This window comes from Syngnathus typhle, linkage group LG8, assembly GCF_033458585.1.
Source record: "Syngnathus typhle isolate RoL2023-S1 ecotype Sweden linkage group LG8, RoL_Styp_1.0, whole genome shotgun sequence".
Taxonomy (NCBI): domain Eukaryota; kingdom Metazoa; phylum Chordata; class Actinopteri; order Syngnathiformes; family Syngnathidae; genus Syngnathus; species Syngnathus typhle.
Window position 1 is genome coordinate 11,110,813 of NC_083745.1, and position 25,565 is coordinate 11,136,377.

General features: G+C 45.8%; 1 protein-coding gene across 13 annotated transcripts in view; it reads right to left on the minus strand.

The window, feature by feature from the left end:
• LOC133158725 (ankyrin-3-like) overlaps positions 1–25,073 on the minus strand; it is a 69,736-nt gene extending 44,663 nt beyond the window's left edge. For 10 of the 13 annotated variants that reach the window (XM_061286116.1, XM_061286111.1, XM_061286115.1 and 7 more), the window contains exon 1: positions 24,593–25,073. In XM_061286116.1, the coding sequence (XP_061142100.1) occupies positions 24,593–24,673 (81 nt within the window). In that variant the 5' untranslated portion in view covers positions 24,674–25,073. The remainder of the gene's footprint in view (positions 1–24,592) is intronic. The other 3 variants (XM_061286113.1, XM_061286112.1, XM_061286106.1) reach the window with 1 other exon arrangement.
• Positions 25,074–25,565: the final 492 nt, after the last annotated feature.

Consider the following 25,565-nt stretch of genomic DNA (forward strand, 5'->3'; position numbering starts at 1 on the left):
TGAGTGAGGAAGATGCCAGTGGGAAGGAGTAGATAGACATGCTGCGATCTACAGGGACGCCGGTCGACCTCAGATTTGTTTTCCATCAATTTGAACAGGGGGCAAATAGACAACGGAACATTCACACGGTATCATGTGAATGTCAAAAATTTAAATATGAGAGATTAACAAGTCAGCAAAAATTGCCAAAGGCCCTCCATCACCATCCTGCCAAAAAAATCTTGCACGTGGGAGGGGGGTGGGGTGTTCCTCGAAAAGGTCAGGGAGGGTTTCGAGGAAAAATAAATGAATCAAGCTACGACACTAAGACAACGGTGAGAAAGTAGCAGCGAAAAAAATGAGCTCAGAGAGATGAGCTTGATCTGGCATCAAGTCAAATTGATGACCAACCTCGTGCATGGTCCTCAGCGCGCTTCTGAGTTCATCCAACAGTCAAACACTGGACTCTGCTGGTCATTTCGGACATCACAAGCCGACACAGTAATGTGCATTTTTGGGGCTGCTTTCAAGGCACCACCATATTTAACTATATTTTCCCGAGCCCTTCAAGTGACAACCAACAAAAACTTTGAGGTCTTTTTGGAGACTACGGGAGACTTTCTCCAAAAAATGTGATGTTCATCCCTTTGCATCCAAATGAATGGCGCTCGTGTAAATGAGACCACTCCGCTGAGTGCCGTGCATTCTAATGTCCTTAAGATGAATGTCGTCTTTTTTGCCTGTAATTTTATTAGTGTTCAGACAGGGAGGAAAATAAAACCACTCAATGATCTTCGAATGTCATCATTTGAAACGTAATCATGTTTGCTGGATACACGCAAGGGGAACTGTGATCTATGGATATATTTATAACCGTGTGTGTGTGTGCGTGCGTGTGTGTCTGTGTGTTTGTGTGTGTGTGTGTGTGTGTGTGTGAGAGAGAGAGAGAGAGAGAGAGAGAGAGAGAGAGAGAGAGAGAGAGAGAGAGAGAGAGAGAGAGAGAGAGAGAGAGAGAGAGAGAGAGAGATGCTTCTACAGACAGGGAAACTTCGAGAAGAAAAGCCAAGATGTTTTCATATTGTTGAAAAGCAACAAACTGTTTTTCTCATACTTCATACTTTCTTACACGAAGCAAGTTCCAGCATCATTACCAACAATACAAGACGTCATCTCAGAACACAAAAATAACTTTGGACCGAACAGAATCAAGAACCACGCTGACCGCTTTCACCGGATCTTTGGCAGGTATGGAACACCAGACTGGAGCCATCTGGCCCCTTCAGACCTCACACAATACGCAAATATGTGCACACAAACACAAACGCACAAACACACGGTCACCGGGGCACAAAGCAAACATATGCGGAGTAAACATGTTAAATTTTGGGAACATGTTCTCATCCTTCTGACAACAGGCCAAGAACAGAATGACGACATTGATGTGAAATGAAGGTGTCAGGAAAATGACATTAATAATTACAGCAATATTTTTGCAAAATACAACAGCACATCATTTAGTTCGTGTCAATCAAAAAGGAGCATGAGAGTAAAGCCCGACGAAGTGAATTTTTGTTTCGGGCGTGGAAGATGAAGCTGATAGCTTGTGGCAGGCGGACGTGGCGTCCGTTCCAAACAGTCAAGTCATATTGTGGGCGGCAGCACTTTTACTTTAAAATCTACAAGTGACATGATTGTAAGGCCACCTATCGCAGCGTGAGGACGCATTGGCTGACCCTTTCATGAAGGTCAAGGGAAACAAAATGGCCGACCAGACACCCTCAACCTTGACTGATGGCTACAGTCAATTATGGTCAATTACGCAAGTGCCTCTGCATTCTATGCTGGGGTGTGCTTTCCCAAACGGCGGATTTAAGCTTTTGCTGTCTAGGGACAAGGTGCCAAAAAGTCAAAAGTAAGCCATGAGTGTCAACACAGCTGACACACAGCTGACAACATGCCCGTCAGCAACATACACACACTTACGCAAACACACACTCTGTGACAGTCACCTCGTCAGCAGTGGCGCCACGATCAACTTGTCAAACTCAAATTATTTTGTCACCTTCAAACGTCATTCTGACCGGTGACAAAAGTGGACGCTTAAAGCACAACTCTAAAACAACATGCTGGACATTTTGTGAAAATGATGTTCATATTTGAAACGGGGACGCTAACGTCCAAGCTACACATGCTACAGAAGTTAGCACTTAGGATTCCCTCTACGATGACGCAGCTGTTACTCCACCTAGAATTTGAAATATGAAACTTGTTGAGACTAGCTGTAAACAGATGTACCGACAGATACCTGTAAAAGTATTTGTACTCGGTTACCAATTGCCTGAAATAAAAGAAAAAAAAAAACAACGCATCCCATATGACATCGATGTCAAACTCAAGGGCCGAGGGCCAGATAGGGCCCGCCACATCATTTTATGTGGCCCGCAAAGATAAATTGTGCATCAAATTTGTGTGTCATTACTAGAATTGCAAATTGTCTTCACTCTTAATAATATATATATTTTTAAATATTTGACCAGTTTTTACTCGTCTGATTTGAAAACGAGTTATTTGTCAGTTTGTTTTGTGGCTTTTACTGTATATAATATGAGTTGCTCATACATTTATTTGGGTTGACAGTCATAATGGCCCTTCGAAAGAAGCTATGACTACAATGCAGCCTGCGAAAAAAATGAGTTTGACACCCCTGTCATATGATGCTACGCTGCTATCGGCTCAAACATGGGCTAGCCCACCCTGATTTCACTTTCTAGCCTTGAGGGGTAAACATTAACGTGTACAAACAGAGCGCATAGCACCATTCAACGCCACCTAAGCCAATGGTTTAGTAACAATACCCATCAGTCAAGTTAAAGAAATTCTTTAGATTGTAGTAGATTTATAGAAACGCTTTGTAAAGAATGCAAGCTTCTTGTAAACAGATTGCACGGCATTTCTCCAGTGCACTCGTAAAAAAACGATTTGCTTAAAGGTTTGTTTTTATCCCTGATCACGTCTGGTACAAAATAAAGAATACCAATCCCAGCTTGGAGCGCCAATCAACCTTTTCAGATGACATCATCGCTTTTAGGGACGCGCAACTGGAAGACTGTAGTGGCCAGGAGATGACAAAGCTGATGATTTCACCAAACTTGGGGCTTAAAAAAAATGCCAAGCCCATGCAAATTACTTTCTATGAGAAAAATAATTACTACATATAAAAATAAAGGGTCCATTCTTATGAGAAATGACCTTCTTAGGGTGCAATGGATTTTTATGCCTTCAAGACAGAAGAACAAACGCAGCCTATGTTATGACAAAGCCTGTGTTATAAATGAGACTATTAGCTGGACCTTGTAGAAGGGCTTCCGTGCTTCACACTTTAAAAAAAACAAAATGAATGCAAAAAAGAGTCAAATGAGTTTTCCGTTCATGTTGAGACTTGTTTAGGGAGCGTCTATGTTTGGAATTTCATTAGAGAGCAAAGTGCAGGGATATTTTCTTCCGCTCAACATGAATCTGGATTTCTTCATGATTAGCACCCCGAAGCAGGCGACAACATTATGGCCACGTGTGAGCGCTCACTGTGAAGAGGTGTGATTACCATTGATTTGTCGTAACGCAGCATATTTCCTCTGCTCCACAGTTTACTTGGGAGCGGGGGGTCACCACCAGGCCCTTCACTAGGATCAGAGGTCAAAAGTAGACGAGTCCAGGCTGGATGATGGAACCAATAAAAAGTTGGCAGTTGTCAACATGAATGAATTTTCAAAATGGTTGCCATGTGGCTAGGTGGCTACATTCTTATTATTATCTGCGCATGTGACATCAGAGTGGCAGGCGGTTAAGTGGGGGGGGGCCAGGACACGGCCTCGTGGTGGCGGGGGACCAAAAAGTAAAAAAAAATTAATTATCAAGGCCAGCAGGCATGATTCCCAGGGGGCGCGTGAGTGTGCGTAGAATGAGCATTATCTCGTTCCGAGTGTCACCAGCCAGTTATGCAAACACAGCGCAAATGCAAAACTGGAGAAATTGGCCTGCAGACTTTTGAAAAATAAAATTAAATAATATCCATCCATCCATCCATCCAGTTCCTGAACCGCTTAGTCCCCACAGGGGTTGCGGGAGTGCTGGAGCCTATCCCAGCCGTCATCGGGCAGTAGGCGGGGGACACCCTGAACCGGTTGCCAGCCGATCGCAGGCCACACAGAGACAAACAACCACTCGCACACGCACTCGCACCTAGGGACAATTTGGAGTCTTCAATCAGTAGTAAGCATGTTTTGGGGATGTGGGAGGAAACCGGAGTGCCCGGAGAAAACGCACGCGGGCCCGGGGAGAACATGCAAACTCCACACAGGGAGGGCCGGAGGTGGAATCGAACCCGCACCCTTTTAGCTGTGAGGCGGACGTGCTACCCAGTGTTCCACCGAGCTGCCTAAATTAAATAATAAAAATAAATAAAATAATTAAAACTAAGCAATAATATTATTTAAATAGCCCTCAGCTCCAGTTACAGAGGCTCGATTCCATTTAGTCCAGTGGTTGGATAAAGGCCCGTTTGGCGGTACCGAATCAGGCCATCACATCGTCAGAGCAAGCGTGAAGACTAAGCGCTCACGCAGAGAGGAGGAGGACATGCAAGGAAAGGCGCTTCTCACCTTCAAGTGACCTTCAGGCTTGCCACCATTCTGTCTTTCTCTCTTCCACTCTTTTTATTTGAGCTTATCTACTCTCTTCTTCTAGTTATTCCTGGAGGAAAATTTAAGATGGGCCCAGCATTCCCCTGACCCAAATAGCAGGAACCCCAAAAGACATGGATCAATAATTAGAACAATCTTTTGTACAAGATGCCCTTCAGAAAACATGTAGGGAATAACAGGGACTAGCTTGACAATGGTAACGGCGCTACTTCCTTAGAATATACTAAGTTCATCAAAATGACTGCAATTGGGATCAGCAGGTTTACCATCTCTCGCCACACTCGACGACCGTCAAGCTGCCGGCGATGTGGATACAAGCGTTCTGTGACACGGGGAAGAGTTTCCACAGCCGACGCAATTAGCACCGAATTCATTAACCTCCATCTTTGATGTGGGAAAATGAAGAGGAGAAAGAGGAGGAGCGGATGAGATGCAACACTTGTGGCGGCTTTGTTTCGGCCACACTGGTAAGTGGATGAAAAAAGTGACAAAGCGACAAATAGGAGGCAAATGGATTCAACGGGCTCAATCTTGGCCCACCGCCTTGCCGGAAGTCTGTTTATTTGTCCCTCCGGGGACAAGAAGAGGCTTCTTACTGACACTCTTGCCATCGGGATTGAGGGCTGACGACCAATTTAAACATTGACATTCTCCGACGAGGAGCCAAGGTCTTGCAAATGTTGGCTTTAGAGGGAAAGGCTTGATCCCAACAGCATGCATTACGTCTCCTCGTCTTGTTCCTTGGCCCTTGAAATGGTCGTTCACGTTTCCCGATTCTCCGTAAACTTTAGCGCTCGGGCAATAGAGAAGGGTGATCCAAACATCAAGCACAAACACACACACACACACACACACACACACACAAAAAGCTGCTCAATATTTGGCATGTGCCATCCAGGTCTCCATTAGCCCGCCAGCGGAGTGAGTGGTGCCTGATAAAAGCAGCAGGCCTCATCCAAAACACGTCACGCAAGCTCATTTAAGAATCCATCGCTACATTTTGACTGCAGATATCAATTCCACTGCTCAAATCTAGCCCGCCACACTGGCCATTTTGTCAGTGAGAAGCACTTACTCATAGCAGGTTGATGCAAAGATGTTAGTCACGGCAGCTGCAGTATGATATAAGAGACTTTTGTCTTCTGCCGTTACCTGACCTGGACTTCATGTTGAGCTCAAACATCATTGTGAATATGTGGAAAAAAATACTTTTCAGCTGTTATGACGCCCTTTACTCCTTGTTGTAACTACATCTGTCAATTCTTTCTCATTTCTCTCCGACTTTGGCAGCCTTCATTGAGGACGTAGAAAGAGTTGGAAGGCCACCAAACAAGAGGAGGAGGTAGCACACCCAGAAACTTTTCCCAACGACAACTGACAAATTCACTCCCTCGCTCGGGTGACTGATGACTTTGCAGTGTAGCAGCAGAACATTTGGAGCTAATAATAAGCCGAGTCAAGGTGAGATAAAGGACAAAGTGCTTTGGATCATTCATTCATTCATTCATTCATTCATTCATTCATTCATTCATTCATTCATTCAGTTAGTTAGTTAGTTAGTTAGTTAGTTAGTTAGTTAGTTAGTTAGTTAGTTAGTTAGTTAGTTAGTTAGTTAGTTTGTTCAAGGTGAGATAATGGACAGTGCTTTGGAGTATTTATTTATTTATTTATTTATTTATTTATTTATTTATTTGGGGGGCTGATGCAAATAGTATATCTAAAGACATACAGTGTAATGACTAAAATAACTAAAATGACTAACGCATTCACATTAAGATAGATGGTTGTTGTAAATCCGCAAAGTGTACTTGTCTTTGGTTTACGTTTAGTTTGACCTCTCTGCTGGGATGAGCGACCCAAATGAGGACACACTTGACAAGTGTCCAAATAATCACATTATCCACATTACAACAACGAGCTGTACCATATTAAGATATCGCTGCTCATTTTTTGATACGAGTGGTGCTGCTGTTGTGGCAAGGGACATTGATGAGGGCCCTGATGACTTGTTCCCTTGTTGTTGATGTTGAGGTCAAATAACAATGCCGGCAGCATAATTTAAAACCGAGGAACCCCGGTGGCACAGCAGAGTACAGTAAATGTCATCGTGAGCCAGCATGAGCCTTCGGGGTCAGAGCACAAAAAAAAGATTCCATCCGACTCCACTGTCATTACACTACTGCAAACTACTTGATAACTGTCTGCTACTAGTACTCCTTGTGACATTGTCCTTATGACAAGTTCTGTTTCGGGTGTCCATATTGTGTGCGCTAGGCGGCTCACGTGCGTCCTCTCCATCATATGAAAAGCGCGTTCATCAATAAATCAGCCGCTGTGCATTATGCATGGCATCACATACACGGAAAGAACCTGCAAAAACAAATCCACTCAGCACTCTCGCTCACAAAATCAAGCATTTTTCATTATTATCTCATTCAATTACTCCATCTGTGCTGATCTTTGTGTTTTTTTTTCTCTTCCGGTTATTGAACGGCCTTCTCGCCAGGATGTCACGTCTAAGCCTCAGGTATAGGACAAGCGTAGCAAGAGGAAAGCAATGCTTTAAAAAGGACAATTGATTAAATATTTGCTAGGTGCCTGATAAGTAGGTGCGTGAGTCTATCCAGTCTTGAAACTCAATTGAACAAACTACGTGTACTTTGATCGACTTGGACTTGAGCTAATTTCTTCCTCCACCGTATCAAGGGCGCTCACGGCAATTTGAAAGGTAATGAGAGGTCGGCTGTGTGCACACCCTCAACGGCGCAAAAGGTGCATTCTAAACTACGCCGAGCTGTGTACACCAGAAAAAAGGACCAAAACTAAGTCATGCCTGCCCCTGGAGTTGTGAACTACATTACAGACTTGAAAATAAAGCCCCATCATTGGATTCCTCACCCAGGGAAAAAAAAAAATAGTACCGTGTTTTTCCGTGCTTAATGCGCAAAATTTAATTAATTTATTGTCCTAAAATCTGGGGTGCGCATTATGCATGGGTACAACAATTCTTGAAAAATTAATAAATTAATAATAGTCCTCTTCTTGACTGACAATGAACGCGAGAGTTTAATACAATCAGCAAATAACAAAATGCGTATTACAGGTAATATTTTATTTCACAATACTTTGCCTTGTTCGTTTCTTCTCTGCTGTTCACTTCAAACACGCTCCATACGAACACAATGCTCTCGTATCAGACGCTTGCTCGTTCACCTGCTCGTTTGCTGTCACAATGTACCCTACACAATTCCGAAACATTTCTTCGCTATCGAGTTTGCTAGCGCATGCGCAGTGATACTGACCGGCAGAATAACATCCGGTTGTTCCCAAAGATGATCTTTTTTCTGAAATAATTTTACGTATACGGACTTAAGTAAGAGTCAAAATCTGGGTGCGTATTATACATGGGTACAGGCTTTTTTCCAGCATCGACATGCCATTTTTAGGGTGCGTATTATGCACGGGGGCGCATTATGCACGGAAAAAGACGGTAATAAATGGCAGCATAAGCGTGACAAGCAGCCCTAAATTTCGAACTGATTATGAAGAACACAGACAAACATGAAGTTGGAAAATGTTCTTGACTGCTTACACATTTGCTACCTAATCAAAATTGTCCCATGACGCATTTTGAGAAAGTGTGAGAACCCCTTACTTTTTATGATCACGTCGGAAGAGTCACACATTAAAAAGTGAAGTGCATGCCAGCGTACACACACGCACACCTCGGTCCACTCAAGGTCAGCCGTGAATTGAGATGGCCCGCGTGGCTCCACATTGTATGATTAGCAGAAACGTGCTGAGATGGAAACGTGTACGCTGAGGTGACCTCCAAGCGCCTGATATCAAGACTCCAACACACACACAGAGCAAAGCGAGAAAGTCACGCTCCAGTGATGCCGGCGGCGACGTCTGCCACCGCTGAGCCACCAGCCGGTACCGATACTGCCTTTACCTTTCTCTTCTGCTCCCGGGACGTGGCTCTCCTGCTCTTCCTCCGCTTCTCCTTCTCGTCCTCCAACGCATTCACATCCACTTCCCCCCGATTCTTCTTCAGCTGGGAGGCCGCGTGAGCCATGAAGCGGCCGAGGGCACTCGCAACACGCGCGCCTCACCTGAGATCCCGGAGAAGTTAGACAACGGTGGCTGCGGGGGACAAACCCCGGGATCTCAGAGGGAAAAATCGGGGTAGAAAAGGAAAGGGGGGGAAAGGGAAGAAAAATGCCCTCCTTTGATAAGGACAACGGAGAAGCGTAGGTTCTCTTTTGGCTGTTTGCTGCCAAGATCCTGTTTGTCCTTCCTTGGGGCTGCTGTCCTGCTAAGGTGCGCTCACTCTCGTGCTCTTGACTTCAAAGTGAGGCAGAGGAGCCTCCTCCTCCTCCTCCTCGGGTGGCAGCGTGAGTCGAGAGGTGAGGACAAACCGGGTTGGAAGGAAGAGCGGCGCCAGCATCGCCAGCAGAGGTGGATGGAACGAGGGAGGCGGAGAGGGAGAGAGAGAATGGAGGGCGGGTGCGAGGGTAGTGGTTGCCATGGCAACCACCTTCGGTTTCACTCCATCCTCCTAAATGCTCCCTCGCAGCTCCACCATACACATGGGTCTCGGAAACCATGTCAATGTGTGTGAGAGAGAATGAATGAAAGCTACAGCTGGCACACACACGCACATACTCACGCACACACATGCACGTACGCACACGCACGTTTTCATGTTTTGTGCGCACAATGTTTAGGAACGTCACAAATGGGAAAGAGAATTACATATTGTTTATTTAAACACCAAAAAGTCCAACCAAGACATGTAACTTTGCCAAAAGAGAGCTTAACGATTCACAAGTTAACAACGGATTAACACAAATGACAAGAAAGGGAGAACTAAATGATAGGTGTCCTATTTAAAATTGCCGACCGCCATGCTCAAGTCAGAGCCAACAGCTTGGCAAAGCGTACGGAAGCCATCTTTGCGTTCGTGCGAGCACACGCGGCATCATCGGGAGCCTGGCCGGGTCCTGCCGCCACCGTGAGGCTGCCTCAGCATGTGCCTGTCAATTTCATTTGCAGCGCACGTGTCTTTAACCTGGAGATGGAGGGTTAGAGACCATATGGGGCAATTGATGAAGGGGGGCGGGGGTGACAAGCCTCCAGGGACACATAGCCAGTGGGGACCCGTAAAATTCCCCTTTCTCTCCCCTCCCTTGTTTTCTTTCTCTTCAAATGCAGCCACCAGCATTGGAAAGCGGTGATGTCAGTGGAGGGGGGATGCTGACTCGCAGCCCCCAACGTGCATTCGGGGGGGGGGGGGGCACATTATGCCAAATGATCATGCCGTTGCTAGGCGACCACCAATAAGGCGGTTGCGAGAAGGACAGGAGAGATGGATAAGGAGAGGTGAGAAAAAGGATTGGGATGGGGAGTGAGAGGGGGTGGGGGGGTGCTGGGTACATTTGCAAACGAATGGCGGTCGTACCAGAAATCCTCCAGAATCGCTCACGGGGCGGTGACGTTTCAAAAGACGCCAGTTGTGAAGGCTTTCATTGAGAAAAGTCCATTCAGAGCACAACTGCTGGCAGGTGGAGAGGAAAAGAACTGCCAAGGTCGACGTCACTTCACGGCAAAACTTACTCCCAGACAAAAAAAAATCTCAGCTCCAGAATTGGCAGGTGGCCGCAAAGGAGTGGGAACATTTCCACCTGCCGTTTCCAGGCGCGTTGCCAGGCAGACATAAGGTCACCCACTTATGGTCCCAGATGCCAAAATATTACAGCCACGGGACACAAAATGACAAATGGACTGGCACAAAAATTCTCCAAAATATGTCCTCGCTAACCCAAACAGGGTTACGATTGCTGTGTTTACAGTCAGAACTGCTCATTCGCTCACTTGAATGTTTACGGGCAGCACAAAACAAAAAAAATATCATTCATGCATTTATTTACACGTCCTCAAAAGAAATTCAAACTCAGAACCTCTCAACTGCGAGCTAGCATTCGAGCTATTACTGAGCCTCATTGAACAATCATCGAAAAATCAGCCAGCAAATGTAATTATTCTTCAATATTCCTGCCAGAATCGGGGTACACTTCACGGTCCTGTTTCTTTTTAATGCCAATGAGCTCCCTTCCTTTTTTTACTCATGAAATCCCCCAGAGTGCAACAATCTCATTGACCTTTTGACCTTTACAGCCACAACAGCGCATCCCAGTTGGGGGGAGCTGGGGGGGGGGGGTCAGCTTGCAGGGAGACAGCGAGTGCAAGTGTGTGTGTGTATGTGTGTGCGCGTGCGCGCGTGTGTGTTTGGGGGTTTGAGCTCGACAGGTCACGCTGAGGGCGCACAATAAGTAATTACGCTAGTAGCTTGATTGCTTGGCTTCATGATGGTTTTGAAGCATCATTAGTTCCCCGAAGCGCATATATATTTAAGGCTATAATGATTCTTCATATTTTGTGATATTTGGGCGGGATAGCTTCACAAAATGGACGAAGGGATCAACATGATTTAAAGAGTTGAGGTGATTTTAGCATTAGCATAAAATACTTTGGGTGCACTATTTTTATAGCAATGAAAAAGAAAATATCACGTAAATCATCTTTTTAAGAATGCACGTGAGTGATTTTTTTTAGAAAAAGGAAGCGAGGCAAATGTTCAGCATCCTCTTGGTGAGTGCACTTGGCTACTTTATGTACTGTGCTGCCCTCTAGCGTTAAACCATAGAATGCTGCAAATGTGCTTTCGATGCAAACAAAACGGATGCACAGATTTTAAAACATCGTCATGTACTATATCTCTTCATTGGACCTTAGTTTTGACAAAGCTCCTTTCAACAGTATGTGAATATTCCCAGTAGATGACTGGAGCTCAGACTGGGCGAGCAAAAGCCTCCAGCAAAATGAAAATAACCAAATTTAGATAACCAAATGCATCATAGTATGAAAGAAAACGATTTTAGTACCAATTTTGTGCATTTCTCACTCATGCATACACAAGACGGACGGCCTCAGCCCACTCTTGACATGCACCCTTGCCCATATGATGCCTTCGCCTGCATCACTCAATTCCATCACTTCATTTTTTCTTTCTTTCCCTCCGGAAAGACAAAAAAGTACAATGAGACATAACCCAGTTATCTCCCACCAACCGAGCAAAATGTGTGTCACCAGGAAAAACAAGAGCAAAGTGTCCTTGCGCACTCTGCCCACAGGGGGGCAGCCAGACATTTTGGAGGAGGAGAAGAAAGAGGGAGGGGGGGGGGAGTAGTGACTGTGATGAAGCTCTGAATGACTTGCTGTTGGGGTGTGCGTTTGTTTTTCTGGGGGAAACGTCTGCATAGTTGTTTTTGAAAAGAAAACCCCTGAACGCAAAGCACAACGAAGACAGCAAGCACGCCTCAGCTGGAGGTGAAAACAGAAGGTTACTTCAGGTTAGCTAGATGGAGGGAGGGGAGCTGACATTTACACAGCCGTTCAGTGTCATTTGCTTTTCTTTAAATAGCATCCTCACCAAAAGTAACGATTTTCTTTCCCCATTTATGATTTTTCTGTAGACTCTCTCCTCAGCTATTCCACTCACCAGTAGGTGGCAAGCAAGGCTCCACTTAAAATTAACTACAATGTTCAAAACCCCCCAAAAAAGGCGAACACCACTTTTGCGTCACGAGCTATTTCATCATAAAATGGCCAAATATAAAACAACAACACTCGCTTTTCCTTGCAACGCCTTCAATCTATGGCGAAGGCATCAACGCAACCAGGACAAAACAGCTTAATGAAGGATTTTATCAGGGCGGGTCGAGAGGCCATAGTGGGTTTCCTCCCACAGAGAAAAAAAAAAGCTGAAGACGAACCAACAATTTCACGCTCTGTAGTTGAGCGCAAAAACGAGGAGGCCCCTCGCTCTCACAGTTCGCCTGTAATCACAAATTACCCCGAACGTGCTGCAATAATTCATCGCCGCAAAGGGCAACTGAAAAGTAGCCATTTATAAAAATGTCCTCATCATTTCTTCTCCAACTCAAAATAAAAAGCACAGAAAACATTTCCCTGCTTTTCTATTCAAATCATCCATCACAGCACAAGTCCAATCACATTAGGACTTTCCCAGAACTGTGGGGCCGACAAAATGATGGACGAACCGCGGCGATGGGGAGGGAAAATCAATTCGGGCATTAATAAAACATCATTTTCCGATTCTGACCATTTACAGCAGGCTTGAGTGCTTTTTAATTGCAAATCGTGAACAGTGCACAGCTTCTATGGATGAGAATTAAGAACGCTGTAATGAGACTTCAGGTTGAGTGAAAAGAAGGGAACGTGGGCGAGTTCGCTGCTAATTCCGACTGGGAAGAAACCTTCCGCTGCTCCGGTGGGCGACTTGCCGAGTTATTCCGGGAACACTTTTTCAATAATTGTTTACAAAATACAGGCTCCTCATATAGTATGTCATCATTTTGTACATACCCCCCTCCCCACCAAAAGAAATCAACTCACTCAAAATGTTAGTATTGAAGTATTGATATATGTTCTGCAAAAAAAACATTAGGCCTACTCAGATGTAGTGTCGCGGAGGATAAATGCAACCAAGACTGCCATCTAATGGCGATTGGTGTTATTACAACTTCAAACCAGAATTACGCTCTGCATATTCACAGTGCGGCACCCACTAACTTGCATATCTGCAGATGATTTTTTTTCTAATATTTTGGGGACAAAATGACATTGATGATCCTAACTGTGTGCCAAGACCAGCAGAAATTAAAGTTAGACCATTTCGTGTTGTAAGAAAAGACAAAATGAATTTATTTTTAATCTTTCATTTTTTTTTTTAAACCTGGCTGTACTCCGTGGGAGCTCTGCGAGTTGGAGTCGCATCAAAGACGGTGAGCGCGGAGCTTTCTCCCCATGAGAAGCAGCGGACGCCACCGGCACCATATGCGTGTACCCGTCAGTGGGTCGGCATGCCATATGCCGGAATGCGCTGGCCGCATGCTTCCTCTCCACCAGTCATCTCCATGTCTGCGGGGAGGTCCACGGGTGTTGGGGTGTCGCCGTGGCAAGCGGGGTTACAATTGGCGTGAATTGTCATTACAGGTCGTTTGTTTTTGAGGTTCTTCTTTTGTTTGAATTTGTTTTCAGAGTCAACGCGAGCTTGTGCTGCAGGGAGCGCACCAACGCTGAAAATGTGACGGCGGTGTGAGAGTGGCTGTGAGCCGGCGGAACATCCTCTGCCGGTGTCGTGTTTCCCCCCCGGCGTGATGGATGGCGGAGACGTGCCAAGAATGGTCGTGCCTGAGGAGACCTCGCGCTGGGCCGCCGTCGGCGTACACACGCTGCACTTCTGCATCGATTCCAGAGCAAAGGTCGGGCTCAGTCTCAGCATTTGGAGTTTGTAGTATATTATTCCAAACGCGCGGATACATTTACAGCAAACTATAATTCTCGGCCATCAATGGAAAGATGAAGGTGGTGCCAACACACTTAAGGCCTTTTGGCTTGTGGGCTGCTCTTGATTTCACAACACGCGATGCTCAACCAGCATGTACAATTTGTTGCGACAAGTTGTAACATGCAAGTTGGGAGTAATACTTTGAAAATGATTTCTCAAAAGAAAATATTTTGTTTAATTACAGTCACTTGTTGCTAGGCAGGATTCATTGCCTTGTTTTTTTGGGGTGGGGGCAAAGAACTGTATTGCCCCACCCAACAGAAAAAGGACAGCAGCAGGAACAGTCCAAATTTAATTCTCTTACTCGCAAGTTCCTGGGATAAAGCAACAATGGCCTATAATGCAAATATCACGGCTAACTATTCTAATTAATATCCGCTGCTACTAAATGCCAACATCAGTCAGCTCAAAGCCTCAAATTGTCCAAAATGTCAAGGTGAGCTGAAGGCTCAGGAGTGAATGGAAAGTAATGGGCAATTGATTCGTTGATTAAGAGGAGAGTGTGATTAAATGGCAGCTAAGCGCCTGATGTGCTAACGAATGAGCGCCTAAAGGTTACAAATGGGCTCTTAATTGGATGCAAATGAGATGGTTGGGTGGTCGACTGCGCAGGTTCTGCAACCTGCTTCATAATAATAGCAATAATAATCATAATAGCTTGGATGTATATAGCAACCTTCAAGTATTCATGGAAAATTAAAATGTTGAGAATGTTATAAGATAGCTAGCTGTTAGTGGCGTAGCTAGCAATGGCCAGCAGCTGATGGTCAACACGAGGTTAGAGTTTATATTATACAATAGGCAACTGGTAAAGATGCTAATTTTCTAGCATAACAAAACTGTGTGATAGCTTGCAACAACCTCTTTAACCTCTGTTAACAAACCTGACTAAAGTAAAGATTGAAGTCAGTAATTTTCTCTTCATATATATTGATTATCTTGTAAAAAACACTAATATTAATACCGGACTGAGTAGCTGAGAGATCAGCTGAGTCCTTCTTGTATCACCCTCAGGCAGATTAAAATAACATTAGAACAACATTGTGTGTGTGTGTGTGTTTTACAAGTGTGGTGATGAACTTGTGTGCCAAGGCACCCGTGTACTGTACAATTGAGCCGGCTGTCAGTCAACGTGCATGACACACAACAACAAGAACTAAAATGTGGCTTGAAGCACTTATTGTACTGGAAGTAGAACACTCCCCTTCCCACCAGAAAGTCATTTGACAGCTCCGCGGTTCATGCCACCGTCCGCTAGAACGGAAATCAACTCCGATAAGGCCGCGTCTCGCACTGAAGCAATCACGCGCTCCGTCACTCAACGCAATAACACTGAGAGACAGAAGCAAAGCGGAGACCTATCAAAGCCCGTCAGCCACAAAAACCGAGAGATCCTGCCATGTTTGATAAGCAAACGCCGCCCGCTTTCTCCCCTCCCACTCATTTTGGCCGAGCGGCATCTCCCAGCCACCGCCCATCCGTTGCTGCTCCGCCTTGACAGCTGGGGCCTCCGGTCTCGCATCAGCGTATGTATATCTGCAGATATGTCGCTCCGCTTGACGGTGCGACTGATTGGATGGAGTCAGGGAGCGTTGGGGCTGAGGCCGCAGATGCGCGTCGCTTACTCCCCGCCGCCGTCCAAGCTAGAAACTTCTCGTTAGGGTGGCACAATGGCTCATTATAACGACTGGTCGTGAGATGACACGTGCAAAGTTATACGTACATGTATGAAAGCACCTCAGAATCACGTTTGTCAAATTATTGCCTTAGATGTTGGGGTGGTCACGACCAGATAACGCCGCGCCTGCCGGTGACCCACTCCCCAGTTTCTGGCACCGGCGGGCACTTTTGGCCAGCCATGCGTGGCTCTATCGACAACGGTGGTGCACATCTCCTTCTCCAAAGTGTGTCCTCACCTTCCCGTCCCCAGAGCTCAACCTGTCATGGCCACTCAGGCAGAGGCTGAATTGAAAAGGGGACGAGGTCGAGGGGTTAAAAGCAAGCCTCCGAGGGGCCTCGGGGGTTGTTCATAATTTATATCAGGTTTCAGACTGGAAATTAGCACAAGACCAATGACCCATTTTAATACAGAAATGAATTTCTGTTGATAGTGGCTTGTAAGGAAGAAAATAACGGTTCCCATGGCAACGATACCACTTTTTTTTTCTTTGAGTTCAGGATAAGATGTCAATGGGAGAGAGAAGGCAACAAAACAAAAAGGCCCTTTAAGACATTTCTCGAATACACATAAACAATCAAAAGACACGACCCTAATTTTGATTTAAAAACTTGTCTGGATCCCTTTACAAGCTGGACTTGCTGTTAAACAAAACACACAACTGACCGACTAACTCTAACTCTTGGCCTCCCGAGAGAAGACAAGCCAATCCTGTTACATCAGAGGTCTACATGCGAATCTCACCTTTACAACTCTTTGCATCTTCACTTCATCACGGCCATCTGTGACCACTCCAAAGGAGCAAGAGTGCATCAAAGACAAGTCAAAAGCAGCTGACCATGACAACGCCGGCACGCCGACATGTCGCGCGAAGCCGCGGACGGCAACGGCGGTTGCGGCCACTTAATCAGACAAGTGCTAATCTGGTTAGCAGATCAACAAATGAGCCTCTCAAGAGCTGAAAAGGAGGTCACAACCTCACAGACAACAGAGCAAGGCCACCGCCGCCATTATGCGCCACTGTGAAAACGGTTTGAATTCAGATTAAAACCACAATCCGATTTACTGTGAAAACGGTTTGAATTCAGATTAAAACCACAATCCGGTTTACTGTGAAAACGGTTTGAATTCAGATTAAAACCACAATCCGGTTTACTGTGAAAAAGGTTTGAATTCAGGTTAAAACCACAATCCGATTTACTGTGAAAACAGTTTGAATTCAGATTAAAACCACAATCCGGTTTACTGTGAAAACGGTTTGAATTCAGATTAAAACCACAATCCGGTTTACATAGCCTGTTAAAGTGTGACTATTTTGCTGGGGATTTTAAATGTTTTCCTGAAGTCTGTTTGCCCCAAATACAAATGCACCAGCGGAATTTCAGAACTCCTTGTGAGCCACAAAATGGACATACGAGTTCATACAAAAACAACTCAACGGGATTTCTTTCCACTTCTGTAAACCGTTATCAGTGTGGGTTAATTTGGCCCCGACATCTGGCATGGCACCTTGACATTGAAGTCAGAAATTTTGGGAGGCAAAAATAATTACAGGACGTGCAAAAACGACTCTGCAGTGATATTTTTTTCCGGCGGAGCGCCGTGACATTTTTTTAATGGCGCCTGACTCAATAAAAGTAGTGAAACAAAAGAGACAGCCTCGCCGCCTTCCCGCTACAAAGTGCACGTCTGCGTTCACGTCTGCTCCTTCTTTTAGTTGAAAATACCCCCCTGCCCATCAACCCACCCCACCCTCCTTCGGGTTTTCACAGCCAGGCAAGGGAACGAAGCTGGTGCAGCAGCAGGAGTCACAAAAGGAGGTCAGACAGCGGATGGATATCATCTTTTCATTATTATTCACTGGCACATTCAAAAGTGAGAAAGGAAGGGGCGGTCGCCACGTCAGGTCCATATTTGCTCAGCGGCCTTGGTCTTACTCAAAAGCTAAATTATGAAGACAGAATCGTACTTGTGAGAAATGGGGCAGCTGGAGGTGTGCCCCAAGTAGGCTCAGTCCAACTGCACTCATTGTGATGAATGAAATGCGTTGGAAAATATCTATGGCGAGTGTGACCTAATGCGTGACATGTAATGTGTGCGCCCAAACAGAATTATTAAATATAAAAAAATGAATTCTGCAAAATGGCGGGAAAGTGAACACGGAGCTCGGAAATAAAGGTCCCGTAAGTAATACAGTTTTTTTGCCACTGAAAGCGCTTTTCGCCCATGCTTCCGATAATCTCGTTTCCAATTGAGGTATGCGACGACGTCTTTGCGAACGTTCTACTGGCACAGATTAGCAGCCTCAGTTTGACGGCTGCAATTAGCTGCTTGCTCTTGACGATGGAATGAGAAGATGAACGAGGATGATCCGTGCTCTCTGATCTTATTCCCTCCCAAATCCCTCATTCCACACTTGTCCAGATTAAAGATGGCGACACGGTGGATGTTTAATTTCTCATTGACTGTTAATTCCAGCGGCGGCTCGCCAGTCACGTCGGCTGGAGCGGCCAGCACGTGCACTCGCACGGTTTGCCGCGCGAGATTACACGGCCACCCGGTGGCTCGGGGTCAATACTAATTCTGTTTTCATGCGCTTGTGACTGTGACCGTGCTGGCTAAATAGACAATTAGCTGCCACTTCCACTTAGGAGACGGCCAAATGCTTCTTGGCCGGAGGGAGAGCCTCTCGCGGTGCTTTTACGAGGACGCTGACGAGAACTTTTGGATGTTGACACAGTTTGAATCATCAAATGTTCATGATGAATGGGGGGGTGGCGGGGTGGGGGCTTTGAAATGCGGTTCAGCTATCACCATCTAAGCCACAGATCTTGTTTCTTGTGTCAGCAAGAACTCGAGAGGGCTGAGGATTAGTCCTGTATGACTTGTTGACATTATTTCTCCTCTGAGTCCAGCATGCTGTTAATTAGGGGCGCACAAGCATCTCTCATCAAAGAACTGCAAGAAAGCGAACGAGAGATAGCAAGAAATCAGAGCGGAGAAGCAGAAGCGTTCCGTCGCTCTGCGTCTCGGTCATGATGAGGACGGCAATGTCGTCGTTTCATGACGCCTCGGAAGGAAATGGTTTCTCCCCCGGCGAGCTCCCACACGACTCCGTCGTTGGCTGTCGACATTTTCCCTCATCTTTGATTACGTAACATATTCCTGCGCTTTTAATGTTTCACATACATGCTACATGCTTTATAGCATCAATTAGTCATCACTCGGCTTCTCTGCTGATTTTTTTCTTCTATAATGCCACCCTGAATTCAGAGTGAACCAAGTTGCGAATTTTCCAAGGTCCGAAGGATCGAAAAATGTTTCAAAAAAGTGCCGTGTGCTTGCTTCAAGCTTTTTATTGCCACTCCCAGATTAAGTTTACATATGGAAGTTTTCTATCTTAATGCTAACGCATCATACAAAACACCATAGACGGGCTTATAAGATTAGCATTGATATAGTGAAACTACAAAAGTTTGAAGACAAACAGAGCACCAAACCATATAACAATACTCAGACAAGTGCTAATCTGGTTTTTAGGGGAAAAAAAAGAAAATTCAACAAAGGTGCAGGTCATCATCAAAAAAATGTCCTGCTTGTGTTTGGATAATTGCCGTTGGACAAGGCCAATGGGAAAACCTCCTCAACTGGGGAATTACGACTTGGCAAGTTCTCGGCCATCTGGGGCACGTCGGAACTGAGACGACATTCCGCATGAGATCTCAGCAGTGATTTATTCACGAGTCCAGTGATGGAACACTCCATCCCCTTCCTGGACACCTCAGCTCTGCATTCACTCATCTTTCCTTCCTACGAACCCGATTCTTTCATCTCTTCCTGACCTTGCCCTTACTCCTAATCATCCTTTTTCCTTATTTAAAGGCAGCTCTGTGAAAGGCTCGAAGGCACTCGCACACCTTCTGCGACCTGCCATTTCTCCACACACGTATGTACACACACATCACACACACACATCCAGAGGCTATCTCATTAGCCGGCTCACACCCTCACAGCTGGAGGTTGTCACATTAGGCGAATGTTAGCGCATTAGCTAACCGCACGCAAGCACGCAGGGTATTTCACAGAATCAACACACCGATGAACAAGTGTATTTTCAAATCTTACTCCACTCAAACAACTTTATAAATTATATTGCAAGCTGTTTAGTAGTAGTATTTAGTAGTGAGTGTGGATTGGATTTACATAATTCATCACTATCCGATGGCGGCCTGCAACTTTTAAATTTTTTGGCTCATTACATCAGCTGTTTGCTCAGAGACCGTCATAAATGAAGGCGTCCGGTCGAACAGCGATAACAACTTTAGATTCGTGTCGCCGGGCGACTCCGAGCCCGAGGAAAAGCTGGGCCCGCTCGTTAAAGTCAATGGCTTAGAGAAGGGATGGATGGATGTGACAGAGAAAAGCGAGCGGGCGGCGTCGGGTGACGGACGGCCCAACACCTGCAGACAAAGCAGCTGCTGGCAAATCCAAAGCATGAGACCAGAAAGAAAGGTGGGGGAAAGCATTTGGGTTCTTGGAAAGTTTCACTAAGGTTGATCTCAGGACGCGGGACATTTTGCTCGCAAGGTTATGTAACATTGCGAAGCGCTGTGGAGCTTCTGTTAAATTTCACTGGCACAGCTTCTCATCTTCATCCTTCTCATTCCCTGTGTGCACCATCACAGAAATATGAAGTCAGGTGAGTTTCCCAGCAAAGAAATAAATCTTTCTAAAAGGGCCGCCACAAATCGAGCGGCGACAGTCACAACGGGGTCGACAGACAAAACGTCGGCCATAAAGCGCTTTCGTTTGGCACAGAATAAAAAGCTTTTGTTGTCCCACTTGCTGGTGTTGAGTAGTTGCCATGGCAACGCTGAGCCAGAGGAAGCCCAAAGAGGATCCCAAATTCTTGAGATTTTTTTTTTAACAAATCCAACAGTGCAACTCTAGTTCTTCTTTCTCCCTTTCCCTTTGAAATGGGTGGGTGGTGGGGTAGTGAAATCAGAGTGGGAAGCGGAAGAGGCTGCCATAATGAGGCAAGAGCAGATGCTTGCACAGAAAATAACCATGCGAGTGCATCCAGGAAAATACTGGAAAATGTTCCTCACATTGCAGCTATAGTACAAGATACTGAACCATTTGGAACAATTATGTAATCGGGAGCCCCCCCTCCCCCAAAAATCCATTTAATATGGTTATTTGTTGTTTTTCACATATTTGTTATTATAAACAAGCAATGAATTAAACGGTATAAAACTTAACAATATCAGAATTGTTCTCCATGATTGTTGTGATTTGATTGCATAAGAACATTGAAATAAATACTGTCTACATAACATTTACAGACAAAAGTAAAGTGAAGCCGTTCTGTTAAGCCATTTCTGTTCAGGACGTAGCAAGAGCCCATGACTTTGATGTCAACAAAAACCATCAAAACCTTTTTAGATGAAGTGGAAAGGAGAACGGATGAAAAAGGGATCACTTGGAAACGAAGTCGCTCACCGGCCGAAGCCTTTCGCCAACAACATCTCACATGCGGCGAGAGAAAGCCATTTCAAATGTGCTGAGCTCTCTGTGTTATCGATTTATTCTTGCAAAGCGAACATAAAAAAAAGTGCACACGCTGATGGCAGGGCAGGCCGAGCGGCGAGATGGGACGAGTGGAGGAGAGTGGCAAGCCCTCGTTTTGGCCTTTGCTTTGATTAGCTGCACACTCTTCACTCCTGAGTTGGGCTCTCAAGGCTTACCTCGAACTGCTTTCGGCAAAATCACCGGCAAGCTCAACAAAGGCTTCCATTTTGGCGCCTTTAAAGCTACAATGTCCACTCATTTAGAGCTTAAGACATAAAATCATGGCCGAGTGGCTAAAAAAGTTATTTTTGGATTTTCACCTGTTGCCGGTGAGGACTCACTATAGAAGCGGCCATTTTAGACACAAACACCCTCCCATCCAAATGAAAATTGTCAACACCACGCCCTCCTTCCACTTCGCAGCCCCCTCCCCACTCTCCTCTCCATCACACCTATTCTCCACATTCTCACTGATGTTCCTCAGAGAATGATGGAGCTTGAGCAGGCCAACCCCCGCCTTGTCTCCCATGCAGGCCAGGACCCAAAAGGCAAAGGCAGGAAGAGCCCACCTACACATGCATGCGCTCATTTAGATGAGGGGGAAGCCCACACGTGCATGCGCTCGCTCACACCTCCGCTCGATCGACACCTGATGGAGCACATTTATGTAAGAAATCTCACGGATGTTCTTTTTGGCATCATCCATGCTCAATTTTCATCTTGCGTAACCTCTACAGGACGGAACGACGACGTCACGCTAACGGGCACGCGCGTTTGCCGGACTTGATATCGCCATAAAGTCTCTTGCAATTGCCGATCATGCACAATCAGGCCCTCTTAAGGACGTGATCTAAGTCCATTAAGTCTAATGTGAATATCAAAAAGCACACACACGCACATAGTCAAACGCGCGCGCGCGCACACACAAGGACACACACACGCAGGCACGTCGTCGGAGGAACATCGTCTAGCAGCACGTCGGCATGGCGGCCGTCTGGGGCGCACGTCATGTGTCATCCCGCTTTGAAAGCTTCTTTCCAGCAGTCGTGTGCATCTCAGGGGGCAAGATGGCCCAAAGCATTTCGTTAGGCACAAGAAACGACCAGGGAGAAAAGCGAGATGTTTGTCACATCCCCCAAAAGACAACACTAAGGCTGGAAGAAAATATCAAACAATACAAAGGGTGTGCAAAGGGTGCCACTCAATTCACGGACGTTTTTCGGTTTTAAATGGAACCGTTTGATTTGGCTCAAGTCCGTGAGATTCTGATTCAACTAGATGCTCGGTTGGAGAGCTTTGGAGTTTCTTGTTGAAAGTAGGAAATCTTCTATGGCGGCGAACAGACAGACAGACAGACATTAAAATTTAACATTTCCCTCTCCTGGCCAACAAGTTCAAGCAACATAGTCTCCGCTTCCTCATCTTCTTCTTCTCCCTCTCTCTTTTTCTTTAATTCCACTCCCTCCTCCTCTCGTTCACCCTCGACATCTTTCGCTCCAAAGAGAGCCGAGTTGCCATGGTTACAATCATGAACACATCTGGCGTAGTCGTGATGCGACATACGCGCATGCGCACGCGATGACCAGACGACAACAAACCGACAAACGGAAGCAAAGCGGGACCAAAAAAAGAAAAGAAAAGACATCATCAATATGCATGATTTTCGGAGCTGTTGGGTGCTCTCGGTGGCGGTAGAGCGGAGCCTGCGTGAGCGAGATAAGCGAACGGCGGCCGGCTGAGGAAGAAGATACGTCGGTGGGCAACTTTGATGATCCTGTTGGTTCAGTTCAACCAACCTGCACTGCAACTTCCGATGGAAGATGAAGCCCGTGCAGCAAAACGCTTAAAATAGCGGCCTCAGAGATTTAATATTTCATCTTGCATAGCCTCCACTCTGGTCGAGAAAAAAGAACAGCAGCAGGGGAAAGTCCACTTTTCATTGGACTATTGCAATTAGGGCTGATTTTTTTGGGGACAATATATACATTTGGGTGGAATATGATTCGAATATGGCTCAATTTGGTGGGATTAGGATTTGATTCGATATGGCGTGGTTCAGTTTTCATGGCTCAATTACAGCTTTGGTCCATAATGGGCGGAGTATCTGATCATTGTTTCTCTAAAGTAAATGCAAATGTTTTATTACAAATATAATCAGTCTCCTCTCATGGAGGCTGACAGAGATTGGACAGTATAAATTGTTGACAAGGTGAGATTTGAAGGATTTGGACAATTTTGAATAAAAAATGTATATAAACAATTATTTGATTATAAAAATAATCAATTCATCATTGTTGATTAATTTAGTAATCAATTAGTTGTTGATTGATCGTCACACCGCCGACATAAATTGATCAATCAATATAAATAGATTTTTTAAAAGCCTACAGGGCAAGTGAAACGAGGCAGTTTTTGGAAAATTCCAGCCTTTATGAGAGAACGGCATTCATCATCCGGATGTCGATTTGAATCCGATTTTTTTTTTTTGTTCAGGCCTCATTTGTTTTGATGGAATTTGAGCCCACCGGCGTTGACATTCAGAGACGGCTGGGATTTTTTTTTTTTGCACCACATGAGGTTTTGACACATACAAAGTGCCCGTAAATTTAATTGGAAGCCAAAGCAAGGAGTGCGCCGCTTGTGAGCAACACACCCAACAACCTTGTTAAAATGTATGGCGGCAATCTTGCGCGTTCTGCTCTTTGCCTCCTGTCCAATAAATCCAACATCTCAAGGGCCAACCCCAAATAAAGCTTTAAGCCTCTTCCCTTCTCGTCCTGCCAGACGCGAATAAAGAGAAAAGAGATAAGCGCAGCTTTTTAGGTTTGTTTAGACTGGAAAAATACACGGCTGGGTTTGTGTTCACTAAAGAACAAAAAAAAGGTGATGACGCGTACGCACGCAGGTCAACATTCCAAGTCATAAGTCAAAACATGTTTGCGCGGCTTCCTCTTGAACGCCTCGAGAACATGTCAGTAGCCAAACAACAGCAAATTACAGAAGTAGAGTTGGATAGGACAACAGATCACTCTGACTACCTGACCCCCCACCCAGGGCCCCCCCTCTACTTTGCATAGCTGCGCTCCTGCAGCCAATCACCCAGGGCGAGAAGACAACCAGCCCGACTAGTAGCGATTTAGGGATGATCGCAGGTGACTGCTCGTGAGACATCACCTGTCAGGTGTTTCCAAATCTCCCATTCATCTATTGAAAGCAAAACAAACTCACCTTTTTGCCTTTCTTTTTGCGATGAGCCGCTTTCCCTCCTCCTGTTCCTGAGGCCGTCTTCTCCTTTGCCTCCTCACTCATGCTGAGAGTCACTTTCTTTTTGTTGTTGCGCCTCGTTTAATCCAGCGTGCGGGAGCCCGTCGTCAGCGGAGCGCCTCCATGGCCACAGTGATTGAGAGGAGAGGAGATGATGCTCTCCTCCTCTTTCACCATCGAGGTCCACTCCCACTCGGCTGCCTTGGCAATTAGCGGCGTGTGTTCGCAAGGGTGGGGTAGGCACCCACGGCAAGAGCGAGCGAGCGAACGAGGTGTGATGAAGGAAGGGTGTCCACCTGAGGCTACCTAAGAGTCCTCAAAAAGAAAGAGAGTGGAGAAAGTGGCAGTGAAGGAAAAACAAAAACAACAAAAAGAGATCCAGTCCCTCCTGCCTTTTTACCATGCACGTCTCTCGCAGGCGTGACATCAAGTGAGGCTTTCCACATCTCTGACAGGGGAGTGTGTGTACTGTTCAAGGTGGGGAGGGGAGGGGTGGAGGGCTGGCGGGGGTCCTTCCAGAAAAGGAACTCCTCTCTACTCTTTCCCAGCGCGCGGGATCAGCTTACTGGAAAAAGAGAGAGAGAGATGTGGATGAATATGTTTGAGACACAGGCGGGGGGGGTCATGAAGTCACGGGGCAGGAGGGGAGGTGGGCTGGAGACCACGCCTTGCCAGCACGTCCCACAGACGAGCCAATTCGGTGGCTAACGAGACAGACAGGGAATGGGAACAGCAGAGAGGGAGCGAAAAGGGGAAAAGGCTGCGGGAGCAATGTGATAATGGAGAGACGGGGGGCGGGGGGCGGCAAAGTGAAAGAAGGCAGCTAAAAAACAAAACGCTGAATGAGGCATATAGAGTGTTTGAAGTCCGTGTCCATTCCAGTATTTGGAAGAACCAAACCCTGAAAACCATTGATCGTCCAATTAGTTTAGAATTG